General features: G+C 41.7%; 1 protein-coding gene across 2 annotated transcripts in view; it reads left to right on the top strand.

Annotated features, from left to right (window-relative positions):
* The window catches only part of DSCAM (DS cell adhesion molecule), a 337,475-nt gene that overhangs the window by 33,216 nt on the left and 276,296 nt on the right, over window positions 1-27,963 (top strand). For both annotated transcript variants that reach the window (XM_088828353.1, XM_055420373.2), the window contains exon 5: window positions 16,416-16,694. In XM_088828353.1, coding sequence (XP_088684479.1) covers window positions 16,416-16,694 — 279 coding nt within the window. The remainder of the gene's footprint in view (window positions 1-16,415; window positions 16,695-27,963) is intronic.

Genomic DNA, 27,963 nt, shown 5'->3' with positions numbered 1-27,963 from the left:
TATAATTAGCCTTGCATACATCATGCTGATATGAATACTGAATGGATGGAACACAGCCAGATCTTTCATTGGTCTATTTTCAGACATTTCACAGTATCCTTTCTTCATTAAATCACTAATTAAGTGCCCTGAAATTTGCCAAAATAATTTCATTGACTTAAAACTTTGTTGAAATACCGTAATTACCTTTATTATATCCTTGTCTTCTCTATAACATATTTCATACAAATACAGCCACTTGAAGTCAGATATGATTAATATCCAGGCTTCTAAAGAAGGATGATGTTTCCTAAGTCAAGGTCATGGAAAATACTTCTCATGTAAACACATTGTTGTTACTAGCAATTCTTGTAAATAAGCTAATTGGGAAAAGAAGATAAGCTTTAAAAATGAATGCCAGTGATTTTGTGAATCTTGGCCATCCCTGTCATTTAGCTTGGCCATCATCACATCTAGTTGAGTCTTTGGCTTGGCCTGCCTTAATAGTCTATATGAATAAAAATAAAATAAGTACAACCCATCTGGATATGTCTTTTCCACCTGGGTTTGTATAACATGAGATATGTTTCATCTTATTAATGCCATTGTGATTCAAATGGCTTTTCTTTAAATGTTAGAGATGCAAGTTAGTTTGGGTTAATCAGAAAACTACTCAGCGTTATTACCAAGACTCTATATAAACATGTTATTGCCTCCAACCAGGGGAAAAGTAATCTGCTTATAGCCTCAGTCCAAGGTGACTCTAACTGTTGAATATGGAAATCCTCATGAATTCTGAAGTTGTCCATCATTTTAAAATGTTAAAGATACTGTTTTAACAGAGTCTCTGTGTGGGTGCTGAGTCACTCAGTCATGTCAGACTCTTTGTGACCCCATGGACTGTAGCCTGAGAGGCTTCTCTGTCCCTGGATTCCCCAGGCTAGAATACTGGAGTGGGTTGCCATTTCCTCCTCCAGGAGATCTTCCCAATCCAAGGACTGAGTCCACATCTTCTGTGTCTTCTGCATTGGTGGGTAGATTCTTTATCACTGAGCTCCCGGGAAGCCCTTCAACATAATATAGTTATAGGTATAAAACACCTTCTATGAAAATCCTTGAAGAAATGTCTCATACAGTTAAAAACTAGACTCGCCTCAAAAAAACCACCCAGCTGCTTTCCCCATATCACGCTGCAGGCATCCAGTTGACAAGAGTACAGGTGATCCATTTTTATTGAAAGTGCTTTAGAAGGAGATGCTGTCATGTTTCTCATAGCTCATGTTAGTGTTTTATTTCCCCAAATTACATGTAGTTTGTCTTTTCTCCTTGTATCTAATATGTATCTTTCCAGCTCATCGAAACAATAGTTCTTGTTTCTCATCATTTTATTTCTGCATTATGCCTTAAGGATTTTTTTCCCTAAAATATTTTCAGTGTATTTTCCACTATGAACTTATTCAGTAATTTTAAACATTTTCTTAGTTTCTCTTACCTTTCTACTTATGTTGTCATATTTGTGGCTCTGTAGTTCTTCCCACAATCTGGTAGTCCAAAATAGACATGCTGTATAAGAATGACCTTGTTTAAAAATCATAGTACAGGAGTTTGATACTCTTATCATTGATTTATTCTGAAGTTACACTAATATTAACTGTGCTACTTGATTGGGTTGTATTTATGAACCCTACCTTTGCTACAGCTTCATCTACTGGAAACCCATTATCCAGTGTATGCAGTATGTTTATGTGCTTGTGTGTGTGTGATTTATTTTAATATTTGCCATATTTTCTTGTATTTTTGTGGCACAGTGGTAAAGAATCTGCCTGCCAATGCAGGATATGCAAGAAACACAGGTTTAATCTCTGATGGGTCAGGAAGATCCTCTGGAGTAGGAAATGGCAACCCACTCCAGTATTGTTGCCTGGAAAATTCCATGGACAGAGGAGTCTGGCAGACTACAAGGGGTCACAAACAGTCGAACATGACCGAGCACACACACAGAGCCTTATATTTTTAAGTTAAGTCTTCTGGGATTTCTTGAGTTCTAATTCAGCTGTTGGCATTGAATTCTTCCTATTTTCTTGCTATTTGATATATATATTTACTGAACTCATGAATATGCATAACCCCAAAGACAAAGTTCAGTTCAGAACACTGTCTGAACTTGGGACAGGCAAATGAGCAAGACAAACAAGTGAATAATCTGACTTTTTTTAAGGTAATGAGCAGCAAAAAATGTCAACTATTTTTTCCCTTGCTTTTGTCATCCCTTTTCTGTTCTGCAGAATAAGAGGAAAATACTAACAATCACATACAGCTGGGTCTTATTAAAGGCGAACCCAGCACACATGATTCCCCCAGTGACAATCTAAAATGAATAAAAGTGATTTGGATGGATGTATGGATGGACAGATGGACTGATGAATAAATGAATGGATGAATAGGTAGATGGATGGCTGGACAGATGGATGGACGCAATATACAGAGACAAGAGTACAAACAGACCTGATTTTATTATGAAAAATAGATTGAATTTTCATTTCAGATGAAGCTAACTGTTGCAGGTTGTGTTCTTCGGGGAACAGTCTCTAAGCTGGAGTTCAGTGTGCAGGATGTCTACCAGGGAGTGTCCTTATCATTGACACCTGGGAAGGAGAGGCGAGGAGAAGGACTGGGCACAGGGAGAAGATGAGTTGTAATGCCGGCATATGGCAGCCTCATCTGATTAAGCAGGAGTCTCTGGAGAAAGTGTTTCTTCAAAGTTGTCCTGGGTTTGGGCAAAATTGCCCTCTTCAGTCACTCACTGGATACAGGCCACCAAGGATCTCTGTAGCTGGGACATTTTTGAAGTGGCTGATGGCTGCCGGGTACCCCCTGAGGTCACTTGCAGAATCTGGGGCTCATGTCCTTAAAGGAACCTGGGCCACATGTCTTCATGTACTTCACATCCTACCACTTATGCAGATGTTAAACAGCTATAGATATGCATGATAAACACCTTTACCTAAAGATGTTTTCATTAAATTGACCCTCCTTTCTCTAATAGCATCATCTAATATTTCAAATGAGAACTAAAGATTGTCACAGTGCATGACAGGATTGTAATTAGACTAGATCTTTGTCATCAAAATGTTTAATTCAAAGGATGTCTTTGACTTCTATTACTTCTTTAACTTGTTTATTATTCAGGTAATATCTGTGCATCTACTGTTAATGAGATCAAGTAACAATAGGATGGTCACTGCTGACACAGGATTGGGGTCAGTGGGAGGACCGATGAAGAAATAAGCATAATGCTGGGGGAGGTAGCAACTGCCTTGAGAAAGGGGACGCAAGATGAGAAACGGCATGTTTCAGCTAGCTGGGTAGAGAAATAAGAAAGTCACTGATTTCAAAACAGTGTCATCATTGAAATATATGGGAGCTGTTTGGACAGCAGAGGAGACGGATATTTAGCTAGGTCTGGACAGAAAGTCTAGAATCAGAAGACAGTTTCCAAGAGAAATGGAGCTGAGTATCAGAGGAATGCACAGCTTGAAAAAAAAATCTCCCAAGGAGGTACCAATGCAGTTGAGTTACAACACTGCAAGCTGGTTTTGGTGAAATGGGGCCTCGTGGGATCGGGGGGACAGAAAGAGGGACAGGGTGCAGCCTTCACATTCATAGTCAGTGTTCCTGAACCAGAGGGTACTTGCTCTAGGCAAACCTTAAGAGACAGTATCCAGTCTTGTAGCGTTCAGTGCCTCCTGCAGGATTCTAAAGGCAGTAACATGACTGAGGGAGAGATTTACAGGAGTCTTAGAAAAGGTAATTTGAGGTATGTGGGATGGATTACAGTGCAGAAGGAAGAGAATGAGAGAGACCAGTTAGGACAGGATTGAAAAGTTTTCATAAAAGATGATGATAGTGTGCTCAGGAACAAAAGAGCCAGATGCAAGAGGTACTGAGAGATGGAGTAACTAGACATCACAGCCCAGGGAGAGAGACGAAGGCAGAGAGAGACGAACAGCTAGGAATATCATATCCCGCTCCATTCTATTCTTTCCTATTCTATATAACATTTATTTAATAACTTTTATTATTCTGAACTTCTTGCAGCTGGGAGATTTTGCTAGAGAATTGAAGGGGCGGCTTGAATGAAAGGGAAACAGGACACATTTGGGCTGGGATCTGAAATCCTCTGAGACATCCAGGTGAAGATCGTAGCAGACAACTGAACATGCAGTCAGGAAGCTTGAGGAGTTCTGGGTGAAGAGGTAGATGAGGCAGTCCATAGTGTGGAGCTGACACCTGGGAGGGAGGGTGTAGGTGGAGCCATCAGAGAAATGGAGGGAGAGGAAGCGAGGCGGGTCACCAAGGGGTAGTGTCCCCACTAGGGAGGGGCACTACCCACTCTTGCCTGGAAAATCCCATGGGCAGAGGGGCCTGGCGGGGAAGAGTCTATGGGTTGTAAAGAGTTGGATACAACTTAGAAAGTAAGCAACTGAGTAAAATAAGGACCAGAATTCTACATAGAAAAAAATAACACGCATTAGGAGATAACACCAGAAAATGAAAGAGTTCCAACTCATTGGAAAAATTACAATATAACCCGAGAAAAGATGTGTTTTATCATAGCAACATCTACAGCAGATGATGTTTTAACAACAGTAGGACAAGTTCACGGAGACTGAGGACAGTAGGGGTTCATCTCATGTGAGAATTGTGAAGTTCATGTTTGTGGTTTTGCATGTTTATTTCAATTGCAAATAGGCAATTTCAAGTCAAGGCAGGTTTCTTGAACCTAGGACTTTCTGAAATTGGGATAAATGTGTGTGATTTGGTCCCATTATTGTTTTCTGTCCACGAACGAGAAGGCTTATCATTTAGAATGAAACCAGAGCTAGTAACCTCTGAGACACCAGTTTACTGTTTTTGCTGTGATGCCTGTCTTAGAAAGTTCTAAGCCTGACAGAGATTTGTGTCCTCCTTTGAGCATGCGTACAACAGTTCACGGTGTGAACATCTCTACATGCACCCAAGCCTCCTACTTAACTCGGCCACAGAAATTTAAATGTGCTCATTTCAATTTCTGGCTAAACAATTAGCCTGTTGAATTAACCTGTTTAATTTAGTATGTTTTATGTGGTTTGGGCTGTTATAAATATGCCCGAGACACAGCTCCCTAAAGGAAATTTAGAGATGGACCCTGAAGGCCATCCTGCCCCCCAGATGGATATGCCTCTCTCCTTCTTTGCCCTTCCCACCCAGCAGTAGCCCCAGAGAACACCCTGCTGGCTCATTCCTGCTTTTTATTTCTAGGTCAGTGTTTGGGTGTCGGTTAATATCAGCCCATGTTTATGTGCACATCCAGAAGCTTCTGTTTACTTAGCACCTGCTGGCCCCGAGCAATGCCCTGCTCACTCCTGCATCAGACCCTCCCAAAGTTCTCTGCCCTGTGCCCTTCTCCTCCAGTAGGTATGAGCCAAGAACCTGGAGCCTAATTCATGGTGAGCCAGAAACAGGTGCTGACCCAGAAGTTGCCTGGTTCAAATGTTTCCGATGGCCATACCTGAATAAGCAAGGCTAGGTCTTGACTTTATCTCCCAACTTGCCCTACCAGCAGGGGGAGAAATGGCTCAGTGGACCCACGAGTTAGAAGTCTGGGGATCCTAGGACATGTAGCATGTGATATGTGTGCATGGCCTGGGAGAACATGAACGCAGAGAGTAAAGTGATGGGTATAGTAATAGATATGTTAGACAATCTCAGAGGGGTTTGTAGACTGGGTGAAGGGTCTTGGAAATTATACTCTAGGACTCCTCGGAGGTTTTCAAGAGGGCTTTGCATTTCAAAACATTTTGCTGATGGATATGTGAGAAATGCTTTTCAGAGAGAATAAAATAATTGTTGCTTTGGTACAGGTGCGAGATAAGAGAGAACTCTGGCAGCTGAGGTAGCAACGTATAGAAAGATTCTGATTCTAAAGAGACTTGGACACAGAGCTTCAAGCTGAGCTGAGCTCCCTGCACTGTGCCTCAAGTCCCCGCCATCTTTGTTTTACACACGGCGGTGCATATGTATCCATTCCCATCTCTCAGTTCATCCCGCCCCCGGTCCTCCCGTGTCCACCTGCATTCTCTGCGACTGCATCTCTGCTCCTGCCCCACAGATAGGTTCACCTGTACTCTTTTTCTAGATTCCATGTCTATGGTCGTTAATATAGGCTGGGAGGAGGAGGAGGGTGGTCCAAGAGGGAGGGGATATATGTATACATACCGCTGATTCACTTCTTTGTGCAACAGAGACTAGCGCAACAGTGTAAGACAGTTATACCCCATAGACAAAGAGATTTAGACCAGAAAATCCTGAGGGATTTAGTGACTCATTAGCTGATAAGATTGAGAACAAGACAGAAGTAAGCGTGACTCTCAGTTTCTAGACGTAGTGGCCAGTCGGTGGTGTACTCTTAGTCTGTTCATTCTATTAGGCTATAAACTTCCTTGGCCACTAGGCTAATCAGGCTGCATAGGACCTCACCTTCATCCTTTCTGTCTCACCATCGTGTCATTGTTATGTCTTGAACCTATTTCCCTTTTGATTCATCACTTAGGGATTGTCTCATGTGCAAAGTGTAAACACATCCAGGGTGCATCATCACCCCTTAAAGGTATTTTCAAAAACTGTTGTGCAATCAAGATATATCAATATAAGGCCCTATTTATTCCACTAGTTGTAGGAAATAATAAAAAGATAAAAATAGATGTCTCCTGCCTCCTGGGTCATTCTGCTTAGGAAGCAGCCCTGTACATAGATCTTTCTATTCACATGAGTCATACATTTCATTATAGAATCTTGAACAACAGGCTCTTGGGGTGGATGGAGAAAGACGTTAATGGTGTTGTGTGAACAGAGTGGAGGATTGTGTCGCACAGAGTCAGTGATTTACTTTTCTAGACTTGAGAGCACACTGTAAAGTTGCAGAATTGGACAAGAACCAGTCTTACAGGTAGACGGTCCATTAAGCAATGTGCTCAACCCACAGGTCACGTGTGCTCATCATCCTCACGGTTTTCAGGCCACAGCTTCTACCTGGATGAATGATTTGTGGATGGTTTCAGAGCCCTGAGTCTACTTAGGTTCCAGGCATCCCTGATCGGCATATAGACCCTGAAATGGGTGTGTAATTGGAACTGGACTCTCAGAGACCAGCCATGAGATTTGCATGCCCATAATGGGCAGTGTTAGGAGATGCGATTTTGAGAGATTTTATGTGACATATAGTTCAGTTCAGTTCAGTCGCTCAGTCGTGTCCGACTCTCCGCGACCCCATGAATCACAGCACGCCAGGCCTCCCTGTCCATCACCAACTCCCAGAGTACACTCAAACTCATGTCCACAGAGTCGGTGATGCCATCCAGCCATCTCATTCTTGGTCGTCCCCTTCTCCTCCCGCCCCCAACCTTTCCCAGCATCAGAGTCTTTTCCAGTGAGTCAACTCGTCTCATGAGGTGGCCAAAGTATTGCAATTTCAGCTTTAGCATCAGTCCCTCCAATGAACATCCAGGATTGATCTCCTTTAGAATGGACTGGTTGGATCTCCTTGCAGTATAAGGGACTCTCAAGAGTCTTCTCCAACACCACAGTTCAAAAGCATCGATTCTTCGGCGATCAGCCTTCTTCACAGTCCAACTCTCACATCCATACATGACCACGGGAAAAACCATTGCCTTGACTAGACGGACCTTGGTTGGCAAAGTAATGTCTCTGCTTTTTAATATACTATCTAGGTTGGTCATAACTTTCCTTCCAAGGAGCAAGCGTCTTTTAATTTCATGGCTGCAATCAGCATCTGCAGTGATTTTGGAGCCCAAAAAAACAAAGTCTGACACTGTTTCCACTGTTTTTCCATCTACTTCCCATGAAGTGATGGGACCAGATGCCATGATCTTTGTTTTCTGAATGTTGAGCTTCAAACCAACCTTTTCACTCTCCTCTTTCACTTTCATCAAGAGGCTTTTGAGTACCTCTTCACTTTCTGCCATAAGGGTAGTGTCATCTGCATATCTGAGGTTATTGATATTTCTCCCAGCAATCTTGATTCTAGCTTGTGCTTCTTCCAGCCCAGTGTTCCTCATGATATACTCTGCATATAAGTTAAATAAGCAAGGTGACCATATATAACCTTGACGTACACCTTTTCCTATTTGGAACCAGTCTGTTGTTCCATGTCCAGTTCTAACTGTTGCTTCCTGACCTGCATACAGGTTTCTCAAGAGGCAGGTCAGGTGGTCTGGGATTCCCATTTCTTTCAGAATGTTCCACAGTTTATTGTGATCGACACAGTCAAAGGCTTTGGCATAGTCAATGAAGCAGAAATAGATGTTTTTCTGAAACTCTCTTGCTTTCTCCATGATCCAGCGGATGTTGGCAATTTGATCTCTGGTGCCTCTGCCTTTTCTAAAACCTGCTTGAACATCTGGGAGTTCACGGTTTACATACTGCTGAAGCCTGGCTTGGAGAATTTTGAGCATGACTTTACTAGCATGTGAGATGAGTGCAATTGTGTGGTAGTTTGAGCATTCTTTGGCATTGCCTTTCTTTGGGATTGGAATGAAGACTGACCTCTTCCAGTCCTGTGGCCACTGCTGAGTTTTCCAAATCTGCTGGCATATTGAGTGCAGCACTTTCACAGCATCATCTTTCAAGACTTGAAATAGCTCAACTGGAATTCCATCACCTCCACTAGCTTTGTTCGTAGTGATGCTTTCTAAGGCCCACTTGACTTCACATTCCAAGATGTCTGGCTCTAGGTCAGTGATCACATTATCGTGACTATCTTGGTCGTGAAGATCTTTTTTGTACAGTTCTTCTGTGTATTCCTGCCACCTCTTCTTAATATCTTCTGCTTCTGTTATCTTTTTATAAAAAAATAAAAAATAAAACCTTCTCAACGGTTGGGAAAAAAGGACTTGTTAAACAGAATAGAAAAAAGAGATGGGAAAATTAAAGTATCTGCAGCCATGACTCAGAAGACTTTGGCTTGAGGCAGTCTCTTTGAACAGTCTTGATACCGAGAGCTGTCAACCTGAGACTTTTGTATGGAGACTCATGGAGTTCAATTACCACCAGAAATGGAACGACGAAATGTGGAATTGATGGAATTATATATGCCAATGGAAAAAGAGCCTCACATGTCTCAACGTGCATGTAATGCATTTGATTTTCCCAGTGAACTGTGGGCCTTGGGACAAAAAGAGGACAAAAAGAAAGAGTTAGGAAGAGGAAAGGAAGAAAGATGCTAAAGTGAGCTACACCTGTGTACCACCTGGGCTCTGGGGCTGCATGTTACATAAAGCCTGGCACTGACACTCTTATGAATTGTTTCACCTTCATTGTTTTATGTGTGAAGAAATGGAATCAGAGAGTTAAAAATGAAAAATCTGGGTCAAAGACTTCTCTGGTGGTCTAGTGGTTAAGAACCCACCTGCCAATGCAGGGGACACAAGTTCAGTCCCTAGTCCAGGAAGATTCCAGTTGCCTTGAGACAGTGAAGCCTGTGCACCACAGTTACTGAAGCCCACGTGCCTAGGGCCCATGCTCAGCAACAAGAGAAACCAGCACGAATAGAAGCCCATGCACCATAACTGGAGAGAAGGGGGCCTACTCTCACACAGCCAGAGAAAGCCTGTGCCCAGCAAGGAAGAGCCAGTGCAGCCGAAAACAAAATGAATGAATGAAGAGAGAAAAGCGTATCAAGAGAGCACTGCTAAAACTAGCCAAGACTGGCCAACACCCAACTATGCTTCTTTTAATATGCTGTACTCTTCTCCGGGCGGGGTTGGGGGAGAGAAGTAAAAATCGTTTTGTACTAAGAAGGCTGATCGCCGAAGAATCGATGCTTTTGAACTGTGGTGTTGGAGAAGACTCTTGAGAGTCCCTTATACTGCAAGGAGATCCAACCAGTCCATTCTAGAGGAGATCAATCCTGGATGTTCATTGGAGGGACTGATGCTAAAGCTGAAGCTGCAATACTTTGGCCACCTCATGCGACGAGTTGACTCACTGGAAAAGACTGATGCTGGGAGGGATTGGGGGCGGGAGGAGAAGGGGACAACGGAGAATGAGATGGCTGGATGGCATCACGGACTCTGTGGACATGAGTTTGAGTGAACTCCGGGAGTTGGTGATGGACAGGGAGGCCTGGCGTGCTGTGGTTCATGGGGTCGCGGAGAGTCGGACACAACTGAGCGACTGAACTGAACTGAACTGAACTGAACCCTCTGAAAAAGAATATACAGTTAATTTTTGAGGGGCCAGACACAGAAATATATTAGCCTGATTTCACGTTCTTGCTGTGCATTTAGAAAGAACAAGAGTTTAGATTAATATTTAGTCTAAATTAATAGAGCATTCAACAGCTCTGCCTTGGAGAATGGAACCCACACCATTATGTAGAATGAAATCCACAAACCTGGTAAGAAGTGACCTTGAGCAGATATTTACAAACTTTACGTAGGAAGGATATGTGAAAACCTGCTGCAGGTTACATTATAATTTCTGCTCCTATAATGTGACAGTGTTTCGTTATCAATAAGATTCAGAGAATTTACCTTAGAAAATGATGCAATGAATCTGATAAAGTAAGTGATGAGCCTAAAGCAGGTGATTTGACTTCAGAATAATTACAAGAGATTTAGAACAACTTGGTTTAATTTTTGTCTCCAATTTTTTATCTTATAAATGAAAAATATAAGATATTGGACCCTTTCAAATATTTCTGAGCATTTTCTACAGCAGACTTGTGCTTCATGACTGAAGCAAAGGAGACAACGTACGTAGTAAGAAGTGACATGATTGACACATAGGTTTTTAAAATGTAATTTGCATTAACAAAGTGCATCCCAATGTAATGTGGCAAGCGAAATGAGAAGTCACAAAGCTAATGTTGGCATTATTCTGGGAAAATGACTTTTCCCTCAAACTAAATCCTTCCTTTCATGTGTAAAATTTTAACTATCTTGGATAGCTTTTTAAAAAATAAATATGTTCTGAAATATTTTAGATATAATCTTTTCCCCATTTAATATATTAACAGTAGCTTATGAGTCAAGAGTCTTAGTTATGCTCTATGATACTGTATTAACTGCAGAAAAGCTGGTTGTTAAGCGCAGGGTGCCCTCTGCTCTTCAGAGTTTATGCTTCCTTTCTGCCTCACATTTACCTTACCTATTCTGGCTTCACACTGAGCCCTTGTCAATATGCCAATTCTCAGCATCCGGTGTAGACCAAGAAATGAGATAATAAGAGCACTGCAAAAGTTTAAAATACAATGTTCAGAGTGAGGGATTGTCCTCTGAGTGGTGTGAGTGAGGGTTAGTGCCTAGGCTTTCTTTTTTATTATTATTAACACGAAGAGCCAACTCATTGGGAAAGACTGAAGGCAGGAGGAGAAGGGGACAACAGGATGAGATGGCTGGATGTCATCACTGATTCAATGGACATGAGTTTGAGCAAGCTCTGAGAGATGGTGAAGAACAAGAAAGCCTAGTGTGCTGCAGTCCATGGGGTTCCAAAAAGTGGAACAGGACTGAACGACCGAACAACAATTGGAGTATAATTGCTTTACAATGTTGTGTTGCTTTCTGCTGCACAACAGCATGAATCAACCATATGTATACATATGGGTTCTCCCTCTTGGACCAGCCTCCTGCCCCCGCATCCCAGCCATCACAGAGTACTGAGCTGAGCTCTCTGTGCTATACAACAGCTTCCTGCTGCTGCTGCTGCTAAGTCACTTCAGTCGTGTCCGACTCTGTGTGACCCCATAGATGGAAGCCCACCAGGCTCCCCCGTCCCTGGGATTCTCCAGGCAAGAACACTGGAGTGGGTTGCCATTTCCTTCTCCAATGTGTGAAAGTGAAAAGTGAAAGTGAAGTCATTCAGTCATGTCTGACTCATAGCGACCCCATGGACTGCAGCCTATCAGGATCCTCCGTCCATGGGATTTTCTAGGCAAGAGTACTGGAGTGGCTTGCCATTGCCTTCTCCGCAGCAGCTTCCTACTAGCTATCTATTCTACATAGAGTGTGCGTGTGTATCTATAACCCACCTTACCCTCTTCTGCCTGAGTCTACATGTCCATTTTCTTCATCAGAGTCTCTATTGCTGCCCTGAAAATTGGTTCATCTGTGCCATGTTTTTAGATTCCACAAATATGCATTACTATATGATACTTGTTTTTTCTCTTTCTGACTTCACTCTGTGTGGAAGATTCTTGTTCCATCTACATCTCTACAAATGACACAATTCCATTCCTTGTTTATGGCTGAATAATATTCCTGGGCTTTCTGACATTTGTTTTCACTGCTTTGGAGTCTTTATTTCCAGCAGTGTCACTTTATGTATATACATTCTGAAATTTCTTTCTGAAATTATATGCCCTAGAGTTCTATAAACCAATGAATTACAGATATTTTAGAATTATGGAAAGCATGAATTTTTAAAAATGGATTCTCCTGTAGCTACTTCTTTTTTTATAGTCAATTGATTTTTTAATGTATCATGGTTTTTAATTCCTCAGAGAACTCATTACTACACTTTTTGTCCTGTTTTTATTTATTCTTTAATCAATTAATTTATTTTAATTGGAGGCTAATTACTTTACAATATTGTAGTGGTTTTTGCCATACATTGACATGAATCAGTCATGGGTGCAGCTACTTTTTGCCTCCATTCTTTGAAAGTAATATTCACATGCCATTTTTCTATGCTGTGAGTTTCTTTTGCTATGAAGAAGACACTCCTGTGTTTAATAAGTATTGACAGCCTACACCCCCATATTGTTTTCTTATTTAAAAATAGGTTGAAACGAATCTGTCTTTTTTCTTGATCTGGGGTTTAGAAAGTAAGTCCTTATCTATTTCTTTCCTCTCCCTATTATAACTGATAAGAAAAGTGGAGTCCTTTACCTTGTCCACTTATGTTTCACTTAGCTGTTCTGTTTTTTTTTTTTTTTTTTCTCTTCAGTAAAGGCCTGGTGCACGGCAACCAGTTCAGGAGCATGTGAAGTTCTGTTAACCCCTATGTTAACTCATTCACTGCTCATAGCAGCCCCCCCCCCAACCCTGTTTTACAAATAAGGAAACTGAGGACAGAGAGAGTGCTAATTGCTAAGTCATGCAGGACTCATTGCCACTCCATAAACGTAGCCTGCCAGGCTCCTCTGTCCATGGGATTTCCCCAGGTACTAGAGTGGGTTGCCATTTCCTTCTCCAGACTAAAATGACACAGCTGGAATTAAACCCAGGGTGTCTGGCTCCAAAATTCATTTACCTTAGAAAAATGATATCCAGTTCAGATAGAAGCACCCAGCCAACAATGGGTGCCTAGGTTCGTCTAAAAAGACTCACAACTAGGTTTCTGTGTATAAGAGACCAAAGAATTGTCTTGGAAAGTTACTGGCAAGCTAGTCTTACCTAACAGCTTACACCTGGAGAGTCCCTATGCTAACGGAATGTTTGGGAAGAAATAGACTATAGTCTTTGTTGAGAAACATGGACTTAGGATGGGAAGGGAGAAGAAAGAATACTCTATGAGACTTAGGCAATGTCTGGGAAGACTGTAACCCCACAATATACAGCCAGTGAGGAACTGGGGAGGGATCTGTGCTCAAGGGGATAAAAATGCTTGCTGTAATGTCCCAGGTGTGCCTGCCCACCAGACACATCTTTCAAGACCATCATTAAAATTCTTGCTTTCACTGTGTAAAAACAAACAAAAAGAAACCAAAGAAGAGGAAATGTAGTTACTTTTTATTTTAAAGATGTCAGTTTATTACATGTTAATATTTACATGTGGAATAAACATTTGTGACACTTGGGGCAAGATTTAGAAAAATACAAACCCTCTTGGTACAGCTTGGCACTTTCCCCACCTCATGACAACCATGAACAAACCAAATGTAATTCAGCTTGATCTAAACAGGTTGTAGGCTGTCAATACTTATTAAATATGAGAATGTCTTCTTATAGCAGGAAAAATTTACAGGATAGAGAGTGTTAGTCACTCAATCATGTCTGACTCTTTGCGACTTCGTGGACTGTAGCTGGCCAGGCTCCTCTGTCCATGGAATTATTCAGGCAAGAATACTGGAGTGGGTGACCATTCCCTTCTCCAGGGGATCTTCCCAAGCCAGTGGATTGGATACCTTGCACCCAGGCAGATTCTTTATCATTTGATCTTCCAGGGAAGCCTGTACAGGATAAAGGGCTCCATTTTTCAAGAACAGAGGCAAGGCTTAGCTACAGAGGAATCAGAGTGTAAAGAGAAAACAGAAACAAAATCCATCCATTTCTAAACTAGCACTAACTCAATGGTTTGTAATCACCAGGTAGAACCCATCCTGAGATCTTTGTCTCTTAGCATCAGACCAACTTGTTGCAGACCCAAAGTTCTACTAATAACTTTACATTGAGTATCTACAGCAGTTTTGACACTGAATATGCTTGTCTGTACCTTTGGCTGTTTGTTTACTTGCTTGTTTCTCTGGTAAGGTCTAACTTGAGCCACCTGCTTACTTTTTCTGGCTGTATTTGCAATTCTGAGTTCTAACTTCCTACCTCCTCTAGAAGCATGTGTGTGTGTGTGTGTGTGTGTGTGTGTGTGTGAGCACGCACACTTAGTCACTCAGTCATGTCCCACTCTGCAATCCCGTGGACTGTAACCAATCAGGTTCCTCTGTCTGTGGGGATTCTCCAGGAAAAAATACTGGTGTGGGTTGGCATGCTTCCTCCAGGGGATCTTCCCAGCCCAGGGATCGAACCCATACAGTAGTAGTAATAATAATATTAAATACCAGAAAAGCCGCTGCTGTACTTGGCTATCATCGGCAGCCTGTGACTCTGCATGCATGAGAACTGCACTGGGTAGAGATGGTGTATTGTGTTCACTGCTGTCTGACATACTGACACACAGTGCAATGCTGAGCACACTAGCTGCTCAGAACCCACCCCAGTGTTCTTGCCTGGAGAATCTCAGGCACGGGGGATCCTGGTGGGCTGCTGTCTATGGGGTCGCACAGGGTCAGACACGACTGACGCGACTTGGCAGCAGCAGCAGCTGCTCAAAAAACACTTCTTCGGTGAACGAATGACTGGTTTCCATTCAGTTGTTTCTTAGCTGGATTTCTTACACTTACGTCTCCCCTGAGTTGATAATGAAATGAAACTATGATTTAATGAACAAATTCTGCAGATATCCTGCTATTTAATAATTTCATTTTATAAAATCACCTAGCATAATAAGTGGCTTCCATTAAGTTATTATGGGCCTAAAATCTTAATAATCTATGAATAACTACCCCAAAAGACTATTGGAAGAGCACATTGTCAGCTAGCCCATGACCTCATGACCAATAAGTAACCAAAGTAGCATCCAAAATTGGCTCCTCTAGTGCCATTTTGACCATTTTATGATGCTGATACCCTGTGAGGCCATCTAGGAAGCTGCCAAGAAGAATGATCCTATGTCAAGAGGGAAAAATAAGAGTGTATTAGGGAAATTAAATGAAAACAGAGCATTCCAGATTGAGTGTGGCTGTCCATGGCTGACTGGGCTGAAGTTTGTAACCTTATCTTCAGTAGCAGTACGTCTCCTCAACTCAGAAAACTGATCATGGACCAGTTCATAATATAAGATCATGGGCAAGGAATGTGCAAAATAAGGGGGTACAGACTGAACTCAATGGACATGAATCTGAGCAAACTCCAGGAAATAGTGAAGGACAGGGAAGCCTGGCATGCTATAGTCCATGGGGTCACAAAGAGTTGGACACAACTTACTGACTGACAATGACAAGATCTGAGTAACTGTGCAATTATCCTAACATGAGCATTTTAAATTAACATTTGCTATTGACTGGATGTTGGATATTTAAAAAATATTTAATAATAAAGCTGAATTCTCTTTCTTCAATAGACCTAAAGTATGTTTACTAAAAAGGCGTGGAATGGATTGAAGGGAAAACGGTGATTGTAAAGTTAATATTAGCAAGGCAAGAAAGAAATCTCTTGAACACATCATTTTTAAAAGCTTCCAAGAGAAAGCCAATCCCAAAGCCCTCTTTCAAGGCATTTACACTGAAAAATGCAGAACCTGAAGTATTTCCTTTAAGAAATGATTATTGAATTTAAAACATGTTTATCAAAATATTTAGATTAAGCATATTTTCTGAAGTATTAATACAAATTAATCCATGTTTATCATTTAGAACAATAAGAAAATTCAAAGAACAAGAGAGCCCTATTTCAAATCTTCTGCTAGTTAATGTATTTGTATGCTGTAACAGTGATTTGTATTGCTCTTTCAATGTCATGCAGGAGGGTTAAAGAAAAGAGAATGTAGAGTAATAACAGTTCATTATCATCTTTCCTTTATTACTTTTTCTTTTCTTTCAGTTCCACCTTTTATCCAGCCTTTTGAGTTTCCAAGATTCTCCATTGGACAGAGGGTCTTCATCCCATGTGTTGTGGTCTCAGGGGACTTACCCATCACCATCACCTGGCAGAAAGATGGCCGGCCAATCCCAGCAAGCCTTGGGGTGACCATTGACAACATTGACTTCACAAGCTCCTTAAGGATTTCCAATCTCTCCCTGATGCACAATGGGAATTATACCTGCATAGCCCGCAATGAGGCAGCAGCTGTGGAGCACCAAAGCCAGCTAATCGTGAGAGGTAAGGAGGCACTGAGGATGCGTGGCATCTATGCAGTCAAATTCAAAAGCCCTCATCAATGGTGTTTCCTTGAAATATTAAAAGTAACTAAAATTCCATTCAAACACACACACACACACACACACACACACAGCTGTAGGAACCAACTATGAACTCCCCTAAACTCCAAACCAAGGTTTAATTGATATTTACCTAAAATATGAAGTTTCAGAAATTAGCCAAAAAGAAATGTGTGAATGAAGATGTGGGGTCCTTGGGATATATTTCTTGAAATAGGGCTTCCCTACATTCAGTTCAGTTCAGTTCAGTCGCTCAGTCGTGTCCGACTCTCCGCGACCCCATGAATCACAGCACGCCAGGCCTCCCTGTCCATCACCAACTCCCGGAGTTCACTCAAACTCATGTCCACAGAGTCCGTGATGCCATCCAGCCATCTCATTCTCCGTCGTCCCCTTCTCCTCCCGCCCCCAACCTTTCCCAGCATCAGTCTTTTCCAGTGAGTCAACTCGTCGCATGAGGTGGCCAAAGTATTGCAGTTTCAGCTTTAGCATCAGTCCCTCCAATGAACATCCAGGATTGATCTCCTCCAGAATGGACTGGTTGGATCTCCTTGCAGTATAAGGGACTCTCAAGAGTCTTCTCCAACACCACAGTTCAAAAGCATCGATTCTTCGGCGGTCAGCCTTCTTCACAGTCCAACTCTCACATCCATACATGACCACGGGAAAAACCATTGCCTTGACTAGACGGACCTTGGTTGGCAAAGTAACGTCTCTGCTTTTTAATATACTATCAAGGTTGGTCATAACTTTCCTTCCAAGGAGCAAGCGTCTTTTAATTTCATGGCATTTGAGGCCCAAAGCTTATGAGCACATGCTGTGTTGAATTTACTTTATAACACTTTTTGTATTATCATTTAGACTGATGGTTTTAAAAATAATATTTGTCAAAGTCATATATCACAGTTTTTCTAAAGTCAAAATGTATAAGGTAGCTTTTATATGTTTTTGTTTTCTAGTTTCTAAAATGTAGTTTTATCTTCCTCATTTCTGTTGTGCATTAAATCCCTCATTATTTGGGGGGGGGTATTGAAACATCTATTAAATTAAGTGAAGTATGGCAAAAATTTATGAAAAAATTGAAAGAAGGTAGTTTAAATTGTAGAAAATTTTTCTAGTGCTCTCAGTGAACCTGAAATGTAAGCTAGAGTCTCATTTCACATCTCTGCCCGAATCTCCCAATTCTCATTGAGGTTCACATGCATTACCTGCAAAATGAGAAGCTAGTGTTCTCCAGTGTCTGTGGAGCATGGATGTTCTCTTCTAGAGGTGTATGTGTTCATCTACCCATACAATACTCTTCTAGAGGTGTATGTGTTCATCTACCCATACAATACTCACCCACATTGCAGAAGTAATTGTATGAAATTAAAGATTTATATTAATGTTGACTATTTGCATTTTGGGGCTTCACAGGTGACACTAGTGGTCAAGAAAGTGAGTGAAAGTCTCATAGTCGTGTCTGACTCTTTGTGACCCCATGGACTGTAGCCCGCCATGTTCCTCTGTCCATGGGATACTCCAGGCAAGAATCCTGGAGGGGGTTACCATTCCCTTCTCCAGGGGATCTTTCTGACCCAGGGATTGAACTGAGGTCTCCTGCTCTACAGGCAGATTTTTACCATCTAAGCCAAGAACCTGCCTGCCAGTGCAGGATTTTAAAGTTCTCTAACACAGGGCTCTCATCATAGTGATCAAGAGGGATGGATTCCATTACCTTCAGGACAGTCAGTAGATCTGAGCAGACTCTTTCTTGAGCTGTGGATTCCCAAGTCCTTTCTCAGACCTTGTACCTGGTCTCCATGACACCTCTCCTTCCTTTCTGCTGAAAAGTAATGCCCGTTCTGGCTAGCTGGCAACAGAATAAAGTGAAACATACTTAGAATTCATATGCAGAAACCAACTTTGTATTTGTGAAAAAGAGTTTCCCTGAGTCAATCAGAACATCCACCTTCAGTTAGATACAAACCAAAGGCACAAATGGCCTTATACTAATAAAATTAGGAACTATGATTTTTTCCCCAGTTTTGAAGATACAGAAACATGGGAGCTGCTCCAGTACTGCTTCCCAAATGCTTTCTTATGAGAACTGACTCTCACTATCATTTGAAAGGTCAAAAGAGGGAGTACATCAGCCTGATTCCGATATAATCTACTCTGAAGGATCCAGGTCAGAGAAGAAAAATGCTAGATGAAAATGTACATGAGTGTTCTGTGAATCACTTGGCTTTGCAGGAAAGGCAAGTGAACTTTTTGACCAAGGCAAAAGTCAAGTGACCTGGAATTGAGGTCAGTCGATCAGGATAATGCAGTTGATAACAATCTGATTAGTGTGTCTCTGTGGCTGTTTTTAAAAATATGTTAAATAAGCTTCTGTGAAATTAACATTGAATCACTTGTTGGATAATATAGCCCTGAGAAAGAAGATGTGCTTCACAAGTAGGTCAGTAGCTGGAGAAATAGGCAAGGACAAAATGATGAGGGGCACTGGTTTTCAATCTGGACTTCACTATGAAATCTCCTAAGAGATTTAAGAAAACACTGATGACTATTTTCTAGTCCTAACTAAACACAAGTAAATCACCATCTCTGGGAGCAGATCCATCTCCCAAATCTCTAGGCCATTATTCTTTCCTTTTTTAAATTCAAAAATCATCTGTTAATTATTCTTGAATTTTGTCACATGTTTATATTACCTGGGGAGCTTTAAAAAATGCCTGATGTCCAGGCTGAAGTCCAAATAAATAAACATCACTGGAGGGGTGGTGGGGGGGCCCCAAGCACCAGGAATTTGTAAAATCCCAAGCTGATTCTAAAATGCAATGAAGTTTAAGTCCACGTACCCTGCTGCTGCTGCTAAGTCACTTCAGTCGTGTCCGACTCTGTGTGACCCCATAGACAGAAGCCCACCAGGCTCCCCCGTCCCTGGGATTCTCCAGGCAAGAACACTGGAGTGGGTTCCACGCACCCTAGGTAATTTGAATATGCAACTACTTTAGAAGTCTGTTTTGTTCTGTAAATGCAAAGAGAGGCCATTGGTGACTGATTTATGCTTTTGATCATCACACTAGCAGCTGTGTAAAGAATGGACTAATCCAGAAAGCAAAGATAAGAGGTGAGAAGCCATTTCAGAAGTTGAGGCAAGACAGAAAGTGACTTGGGTGAAAGTAGTGGGTCAAGGTAATGAGCAGCAGTTTTAATTCGCAGTATGTTTTGGAGGCAGAGCAAACAAAACATGTGTGTAAAGTGACTATAGCAAGTGAGAGAGGAGATTCCTTAATTGGAGTACATATTTTGCCTAGTCAGGTAGATGAAAGTGTCTGCAGTAAAAGCTGAAAAGATGTAAGGAGTAGCAGTTGTGACAGGGAAATAACGATACGAGAGCAACAAGAGTGTCTAGACCCAAGGCATTCCAAAATTTAAGATTTCAGAATAAGAGGAGAAATCCACAAAGGAGACAGGAAGAAAAAGCAGTCAATGAAACAGGAGAAAATCCAGTGGATTGTGGGGCCCTGATAGCAAAATAGCAAATAATCAGGAAAGACATGTAATAAAGTTTATCATGTCCCACCGAAAGTAGAAAAAGAGGAAAACCAAGAATTATTCATTGGGTTTGGGGGAAGATGAACACTGGTTTGACCTTGCACGACAGGGTGGCTACAGTGAATGACTGAATAGTGGGCCTTGAAAAAAGAAAGGGGGGTAACTGAATGTGTGGGAACTCAAGAAAATAAAAGTATTTTATATTTGAAAAAATGTTGCTGTGGCAGGAGGCAGAAAAAAATGGAAAGGAAGTTAGATATGGACATGGGACAAGGGAAGCTTACATGCTAATGGGAATGAGCCAGTAGAGAAGAAAAAACTGTGCCACGGCAAAGAGATTATTAGAGGATCCAGGCCCTTGACTTAGTTAATTGGGTTCTTTGACCAATGGAATATGTCCAAACTTAGTATAATAATAATCCTTGTAGGGCCGCATAAGGTAGAACCAACAGAAATGGTTGGAAATTTCAGACAGTCAGGTTTGGGGTCAAGTGACTTAAAAGATAAATTTAAAAAGTCATCAGAGAGTAACACACAATGGATTTATCCTCCTACCTACCATGAAAAATTACGAAAAGTGAAAGTGTTACTCACTCAGTCGTGTCCAACTCTTTGCAACCCCATGACCTGTAGCCCCACAGGCTCCTCTGTCCCTGGGATTTCCCAGGTAAGAATACTGGAGTGATTAACCATTCCCTTCTCCAGGAAATCTTCTCAACCTAGGGATCAAACCCAGGTCTTCTGCATTGCAGGCAGATTCTTTACCATCTGAGTCACCAGGAAAGCCTATCAACAATTATAAAACTAGACAAAAATTTGTAAAGTAATCATTTTTCAGGCAGTGAAACACACAGTAGAGGGCTTTTGAGATAAATATAACCTATTCCCCAAATGCACCCCAGATTTTTGCTTGGTGCACTATACAAATTATGATAGCAGGATGAAGAGCCTAAATAGATAATAGTGATTTTTCAGATGATGATAAACAAAGATTGACATTTAGAATTATTGAGGTGCCAGATATTTCAGGGCAGAGTACGAGGGAGTGGGGACCTGATCAAAGAAAGATTTCCAAATGTCTGTATAGGGTTCCCTTTGAGTCTTTAGCTAGGTACTACGCTTCACATGTGATTCATGGGGTCGCAAAGAGTCGTTCACAACTGAGCAACTGAACTGAACTCAACTGATGCTTCACATGTGTAGGGTGAGACTTTATGAGATCTAGTTCGGTTCAGTTCAGTTCAGTTGCTCAGTCGTGTCCGACTCTCCGCGACCCCATGAATCACAGCACACCAGGCCTCCCTGTCCATCACCAACTCCCGGAGTTCACTCAAACTCAGGTCCATCGAGTCGGTGATGCCATCCAGCCATCTCATTCTCTGTCGCCCCCTTCTCTTCCTGCCACCAACATTTCCCAGCATCAGAGTCTTTTCCAGTGAGTGAACTCGTCTCATGAGGTGGCCAAAGTATTGCAGTTTCAGCTTTAAAATCAGTCCTTCCAATGAACACCCAGGATTGATCTCCTTTAGAATGGACTGGTTGGATCTCCTTGCAGTCCAAGGGACTCTCAAGAATCTTCTCCAACACCACAGTTCAAAAGCATCAATTCTTTGGCGATCAGCTTTCTTCACGGTCCAACTCTCACATCCATACATGACCACGGGAAAAACCATAGCCTTGACTAGACGGACCTTGGTTGGCAAAGTAATGTCTCTGCTTTTTAATATACTATCAAGGTTTGTCATAACTTTCCTTCCAAGGAGTAAGCATCTTTTAATTTCATGGCTGCAATCAGCATCTGCAGTGATTTTGGAGCCCCCAAAAATAAAGTCTGACACTGTTTCCGCTGTTTTTCCATCTATGTCCCATGAAGTGATGGGACCAGATGCCATGATCTTTGTTTTCTGAATGTTGAGCTTCAAGCCAACCTTTTCACTCTCCTCTTTCACTTTCATCAAGAGGCTTTTTAGTTCCTCTTCACTTTCTGCCATAAGGGTAGTATCATCTGCATATCTGAGGTTATTGATATTTCTCCCAGCAGTCTTGATTCCAGCTTGTGCTTCTTCCAGCCCAGCGTTCCTCATGATGTACTCTGCATATAAGTTAAATGAGCAAGGTGACAACATACAGCCTTGATGTACTCCTTTTCCTATTTGGAACCAGTCTGTTGTTCCATGTCCAGTTCTAACTGTTGCTTCCTGACCTGCATACAGGTTTCTCAAGAGGCAGGTCAGGTGGTCTGGTATTCCCATCTCTTTCAGAATGTTCCACAGTTTATTGTGATCCACACAGTCAAAGGCTTTGGCTTAGTCAATGAAGCAGAAATAGATGTTTTTCTGGAACTCTCTTGCTTTCTCCATGATCCAGCAGATGTTGGCAATTTGATGTCTGGTGCCTCTGCCTTTTCTAAAACCTACTTGAACATCTGGGAGTTCATGGTTCACATATTGTTGAAGCCTGGCTTGGAGAATTTTGAGCATGACTTTACTAGCGTGTGAGATGAGTGCAATTGTGCGGTAGTTTGAGCATTCTTTGGCATTGCCTTTCTTTGGGATTGGAATGAAGACTGACCTCTTCCAGTCCTGTGGCCACTGCTGAGTTTTCCAAATTTGCTGGCATATTGAGTGCAGCACTTTCACAGCATCATCTTTCAGGATTTGAAATAGCTCAACTGGAATTCCATCACCTCCACTAGCTTTGTTCCTAGTGATGCTTTCACATGTGATTCATGGGGTCACAAAGAGTCAGTCACAACTGAGCAACTGAATTGAACTCAACTGATGCTTCACATGTGTAGGGTGAGACTTTATGAGATCTAGTAGAGAACAGCTACCAGGAAAATGTGACACAGTTAAAGATTCCAAGAGTTATACAGTGCTGAGAAGTATTGGATTTCTGACTAATCAGAGTAGAGAATACACAGGGAATTCAGTTGAAATCTCAGAGAAGCCACAACTAAAAGAGACCTAATCTAGTCCTGGAATAAGGGTTCTTCTAAACCAGCCTTAACAACAAGGCTATGAGTTGTCGGGTTTTTTTGTTTGTTTGTTTGTTTTTATGAGTTGTCTTGACAGGATAAACTTCTTCACTGGTAAATTAGCTGTCTGCAATCATAACATTTAACACTCTTAAAAGGAAGACAAAAAATCCAGACTATCAATACATAGCATATCCACAATGCCTTACATATATTTACTGGGTATGGGAAAAAATAGGACAGTGTGAACCATAAATAAAAGAAAAAAAAGAAAAAGAAACAACCTAATGAACATATAGAAGTTAGAATTAGAAGCAAGGTTTTAAAGTAGCTATCATAATCATTTTGAAACATTCAAATGAAAATACGTGTGCAAAGAGTGAATACATAGAATCTCTTGGCCTTCAAGGAGATCAAACCATTCGATTCTAAATGAAATCAACCCTGCATATTCATTGGAAAGACAGATGCTGAAGCGGAAGCTCCAATACCTTGGCCACCTGGTGTGAAGAGTTGAAAAGACTCTAATACTGGGAAAGATTGATGGCAAAGGAGAAAGGGGCAGCAGAGGATGAGATGGTTGGATAGCATCACCAACTCAGTGGACATGAATTTGAGCAAACTGCAGGAGACAGTGAAGGACAGAAAAGCCTACAGTGCTACAGTCCATAAGGTCACAAAGAGTCAGACATGACTTAGAAATTGAACATAAACATTTTGAAAATTTCAAATGAAAAGATGTGTGCAATGAGTGAATACATAGGGAACACAGAAGAGAAGTGTGAAACATTAAAAAAAATAATAATAAGCCAAAGGAAATTCTAGATCTGAAAAACACAGTATCTCATCCGTTTCTGCTCTGCCCCTAGCACAGAACAACTGGGGCAGAGAACTTTCTACCTGAATGACTAATTGCTGCCATGAGTGACAGCCTTTCTTCCTGGATACCTAGATCAGGCATCTGCTCTCAGAATTTTAAATTTAAGTTTGAATGGTCAAGTAGTTGAATTTTGTCACCACTTCAACTAGATCACATTCCAGATAAGCTAAATAGGTAAAATAAAGAATCTTATCATTTATTGTTGCCATTTAGAATAATGAGAGTTCCATATTGCAAACTGCAGACTTGCTAACTTTGGAGCATAATCTGTCCTTTGATTCATGAAAAATATGCAAAAATAAGTTGGAGAAACAATACCCACATGAAAACAGCAAGCAGTATTAGAGAATAATTATATGGGTTTTTATTTCAATCTGTAACATCAGCTGGGGAATGTTTTTCTCTAAGAGGCTTTAAAGTTTTTGGTCTGAGATGTAACCTGGGAAAAGTAGAGCTAGAACAAGGACCTTGAAGACTTTGAAGTTGCCTTCTTGTAGCTAGGGTGGTTGCAAAGTCTCCAAGTGACAATGTCAAAGAACAAAGCGAGCTATGATAAAGGAGAGTTCTGTGGCTTTGATAGACTTCATGGAAGAAGCGGGAACCATCAACTCTGATGTGTAAGTCAGGTTAGAAAGAAACTGAAAAATACAGCAACAACACTGCAACTTTTAATAAGTAAACCAAAGTCCACGTTTCTGCTTGTTCATCTTCTATATGACTTAGAAAAGGCAACTGAATTTCTGAGGCACAGTTTCATCATCTGTACAATAGAAATTAGGAGACTTACTTCTTGGAGTTGCTGAGATAATGAAATCAGATAACATTTGTAAATGTCCTCACCACCCAGCTAGTTGCAGGGCTTTCCAGTTCCTCTTCCTTTAATGGATGAGCAGGAAGAGGACAGAGGTGTTCAGGCTTGTGTTTTGAGGCCAGTGAGGGATAAACAGGACCAGCTGAGACACAGGTGGCGCCATGATCAGAGTGAGCCCACCGGCTTATTGCCATTGCCAAGTACATGCTCCATGTAGGAAGTGATGGGAATCTCAGAAGTCCTAGCACTGATTGCCCTTGGAAGCAGGGGATACGTGTGTTATCAGTCAATGGGCTGTGGCTCTGCAGATAAGAGAACCCAGCAAAGACCCATGGCCTGTCAACCTGACTCCCCAGACCCCCTCCCTGCTTCTCTGCCCTCTGTTTCCTTTCATCTCTATCAGGATCTGGACACCCATTAGCTGTGCCATCTTGACTATATTCCTTAACTTATATTTACTTATATTTTACTTCAATTTTCCTATTTGTAAAATGGGATAAGGGCTTCCGAGGTAATGCTAGTGGTAAAGAATCTGCCTGCCAGTGCAGGAGATGCAAGAGACATGGGTTTGATCCCTTGGTTGGGAAGATCCTCTGGAGTAGGAAATGACATCCCTCTCCAGTTCTTGCCTGGAAAATCCCATGGACAAAGGAGCCTGGCGGGCTACAGTCCATCGGGTCATAAATAGACACGACTGAGCAAAGCCGACGGGTGGTAACTCCCACTCCTGCTCTTCTCCTGTTTCTCCTTCCCCTCCACTCACATGTGTATGACTTTGGTACTGACCGAGGACACATTCCATGGAGGAGGCCAGGTGGTAATCCCAAGTATCAGCAGTTAGTTAGAATAGTGGCCTAGGGAATACAGTCAAAAAGGTAATAGTACACTATACTTCTGAAGAAACTGCAGCAGTTGGGGATAAGTTGTGTGTGGGAGGTGATAACTAAAACTGTAAAGCTGAGATGTAGGATATAAAGAAATGAGAGAAATGGAATTTGGGGACTCAGTTCCTGCTTATTCCTCATACCAGAGTCTCATGTCTTTGGATCATTATACAGCTTAGCACACTTTTGATAGTTTGGGTCACAGGGAAGATTTATGAAAGCTCAATTTAAAATAAATTAGCTGTTATCACAAGGGAAGTTAGAGGAAAAAAACCCTTAGCACTTAGGCATGTGCCCCATGGCTTACACTGGCAGTGGATAGATGATGACCCTAATGTCACACTCAGTTGAGTGACCTTGGTATTGGTGAAACCATTTTGAGGGAAAGGACTGGAATTAATGGCAAAACACACCTGCCCTTTGGTTCCTGTTATTGGCTTTGCATTACTGCAGGGCAAGCTGCCATCATTATGATTTCCTGTCTGTGATTCCAAAGGTCAGTCTTCTTATACTTCTTTATATCTTATGATGAGTCCGTGTTTCTGCCTTTTAATAATGAGCCACCACATAGTGAAACAAACACATTATCTAAAAAGCCCCTACTTGACCTTCATTTGGCAGGAAAAATAAAACTCGTAAAGGCCACTCTCTTGTTGCTATTTGTTAACCCAGTTTTTGACACCATGTTCATGCTCTCATGTGGCTTCATTCATCCATTCGTTTTTTCCAAAACATACTTATTAAGCATCTCTTTTATAAGATGTTTAGTAAGAGATGCTCTGAGTGTCCCGAAGAATTGATGCTTTTAAACTATGGTGTTGGAGAAGACTCTTGATTTGACTTCAAGGAGATCAAACCAGCCAATCCTTAAGGAAATCAACCCTGAATATTCATTGGAAGGACTGATGCTGAAGCTGAAGTCCCGATACTTTGGCCACCTGGTGTGAAGAACTGAATCATTGGAAAAGACCCTGATGCTGAGAAAGATTCAAGACAGGAGGAGAAGCGGACAATGGAAAACTAGATGGTTGGACCGCATCACTGACTCAATGGACATGAATTTGAGATGGTGGAGGACAGGGAAGCCTGGCGTGCTGCAGTCCTTTGGGTCGCAAAGAGTCAGACACGACTGAGTGACTGAACAACAACTGAATTCTGGTTGTGCAGGGTGGTCAGTACCGAGAGACCCAATCCCTGACGCATAGAACTCAGTGACAACCTAAATGGAGAATAATCTGAAAAAGAACAGATATGTGGGTATGTATAACTGAATCACTTCGCTGTACACCTGAATCTAACACAATGTTGCTCAGGCACCTCTTTGCAGCCCCATGGACTGTAGCCTGCCAGGCTCCTCTCTCCATGGGATTTTTCAGGCATGAATACTTGAGTGGGTTGCCAATTCCTTCTCCAAGACAACTATACTCCAATATAATATTAAGAAGTTAAAAAAAGACTTACATTCCAGTGCAGGAGAGAGGCAATGAACATACAGATGATGTCAGACATCTACCTGTGCTATGAAAAGTAAAATTTGGTGGGAAGAATGAGAGTGATAAGAGAGAGAACAGGGTAAGACTTTTTTTTTTTAACTTTTTATTTTATATCAGAGTAGAGCCAATTAACAATGTTGTGATAGTTTCAGGTGGACAACAAAGCAACTCAGCCATACACATACCTGTTTCCATTTTCCCCCAAACTCCGCTCCCATCCAGGCTGCCACATAACACTGAGCAGAGCTCCCTGTGCTATATGGTGGACCTTGTTGGTTATCCATTTCAAATATAGTAGTGGATACATGTAGATTCCAAGCTCCCTAACTAACCCTTCCCCCCAAAGAACGGACAGGGTAAGCCTTTCTGAAGAGATTTTTGAAAAGAGACTTGACAAAAGGGAGGGTTGAGTCACAGATCTCTCTGTAGGAATCCAGTTACAGGAAGAGAGGCAAACAAGTACCAAGACCCTGAGTCAGGGGTGGGTTTTGTGTTTGCAAAGGACAGCCAGAGACCAGTGTGCTCACCATTCAATAGGAGAGGAGGGAGGAGCCAGGTCATCTATTCTGGGTGTTACAGGAAGCCATTGGAGTCTAGTTTCCAGTGTTGTAAATCTAACCTA

The sequence above is a fragment of the Moschus berezovskii genome, chromosome 1, assembly GCF_049115385.1.
Source record: "Moschus berezovskii isolate FMDL1 chromosome 1, NW_MosBer_1.0, whole genome shotgun sequence".
In the NCBI taxonomy this organism is placed as follows: Eukaryota; Metazoa; Chordata; class Mammalia; order Artiodactyla; family Moschidae; genus Moschus; species Moschus berezovskii.
This window is presented reverse-complemented; position numbering and strand designations above follow the sequence as displayed.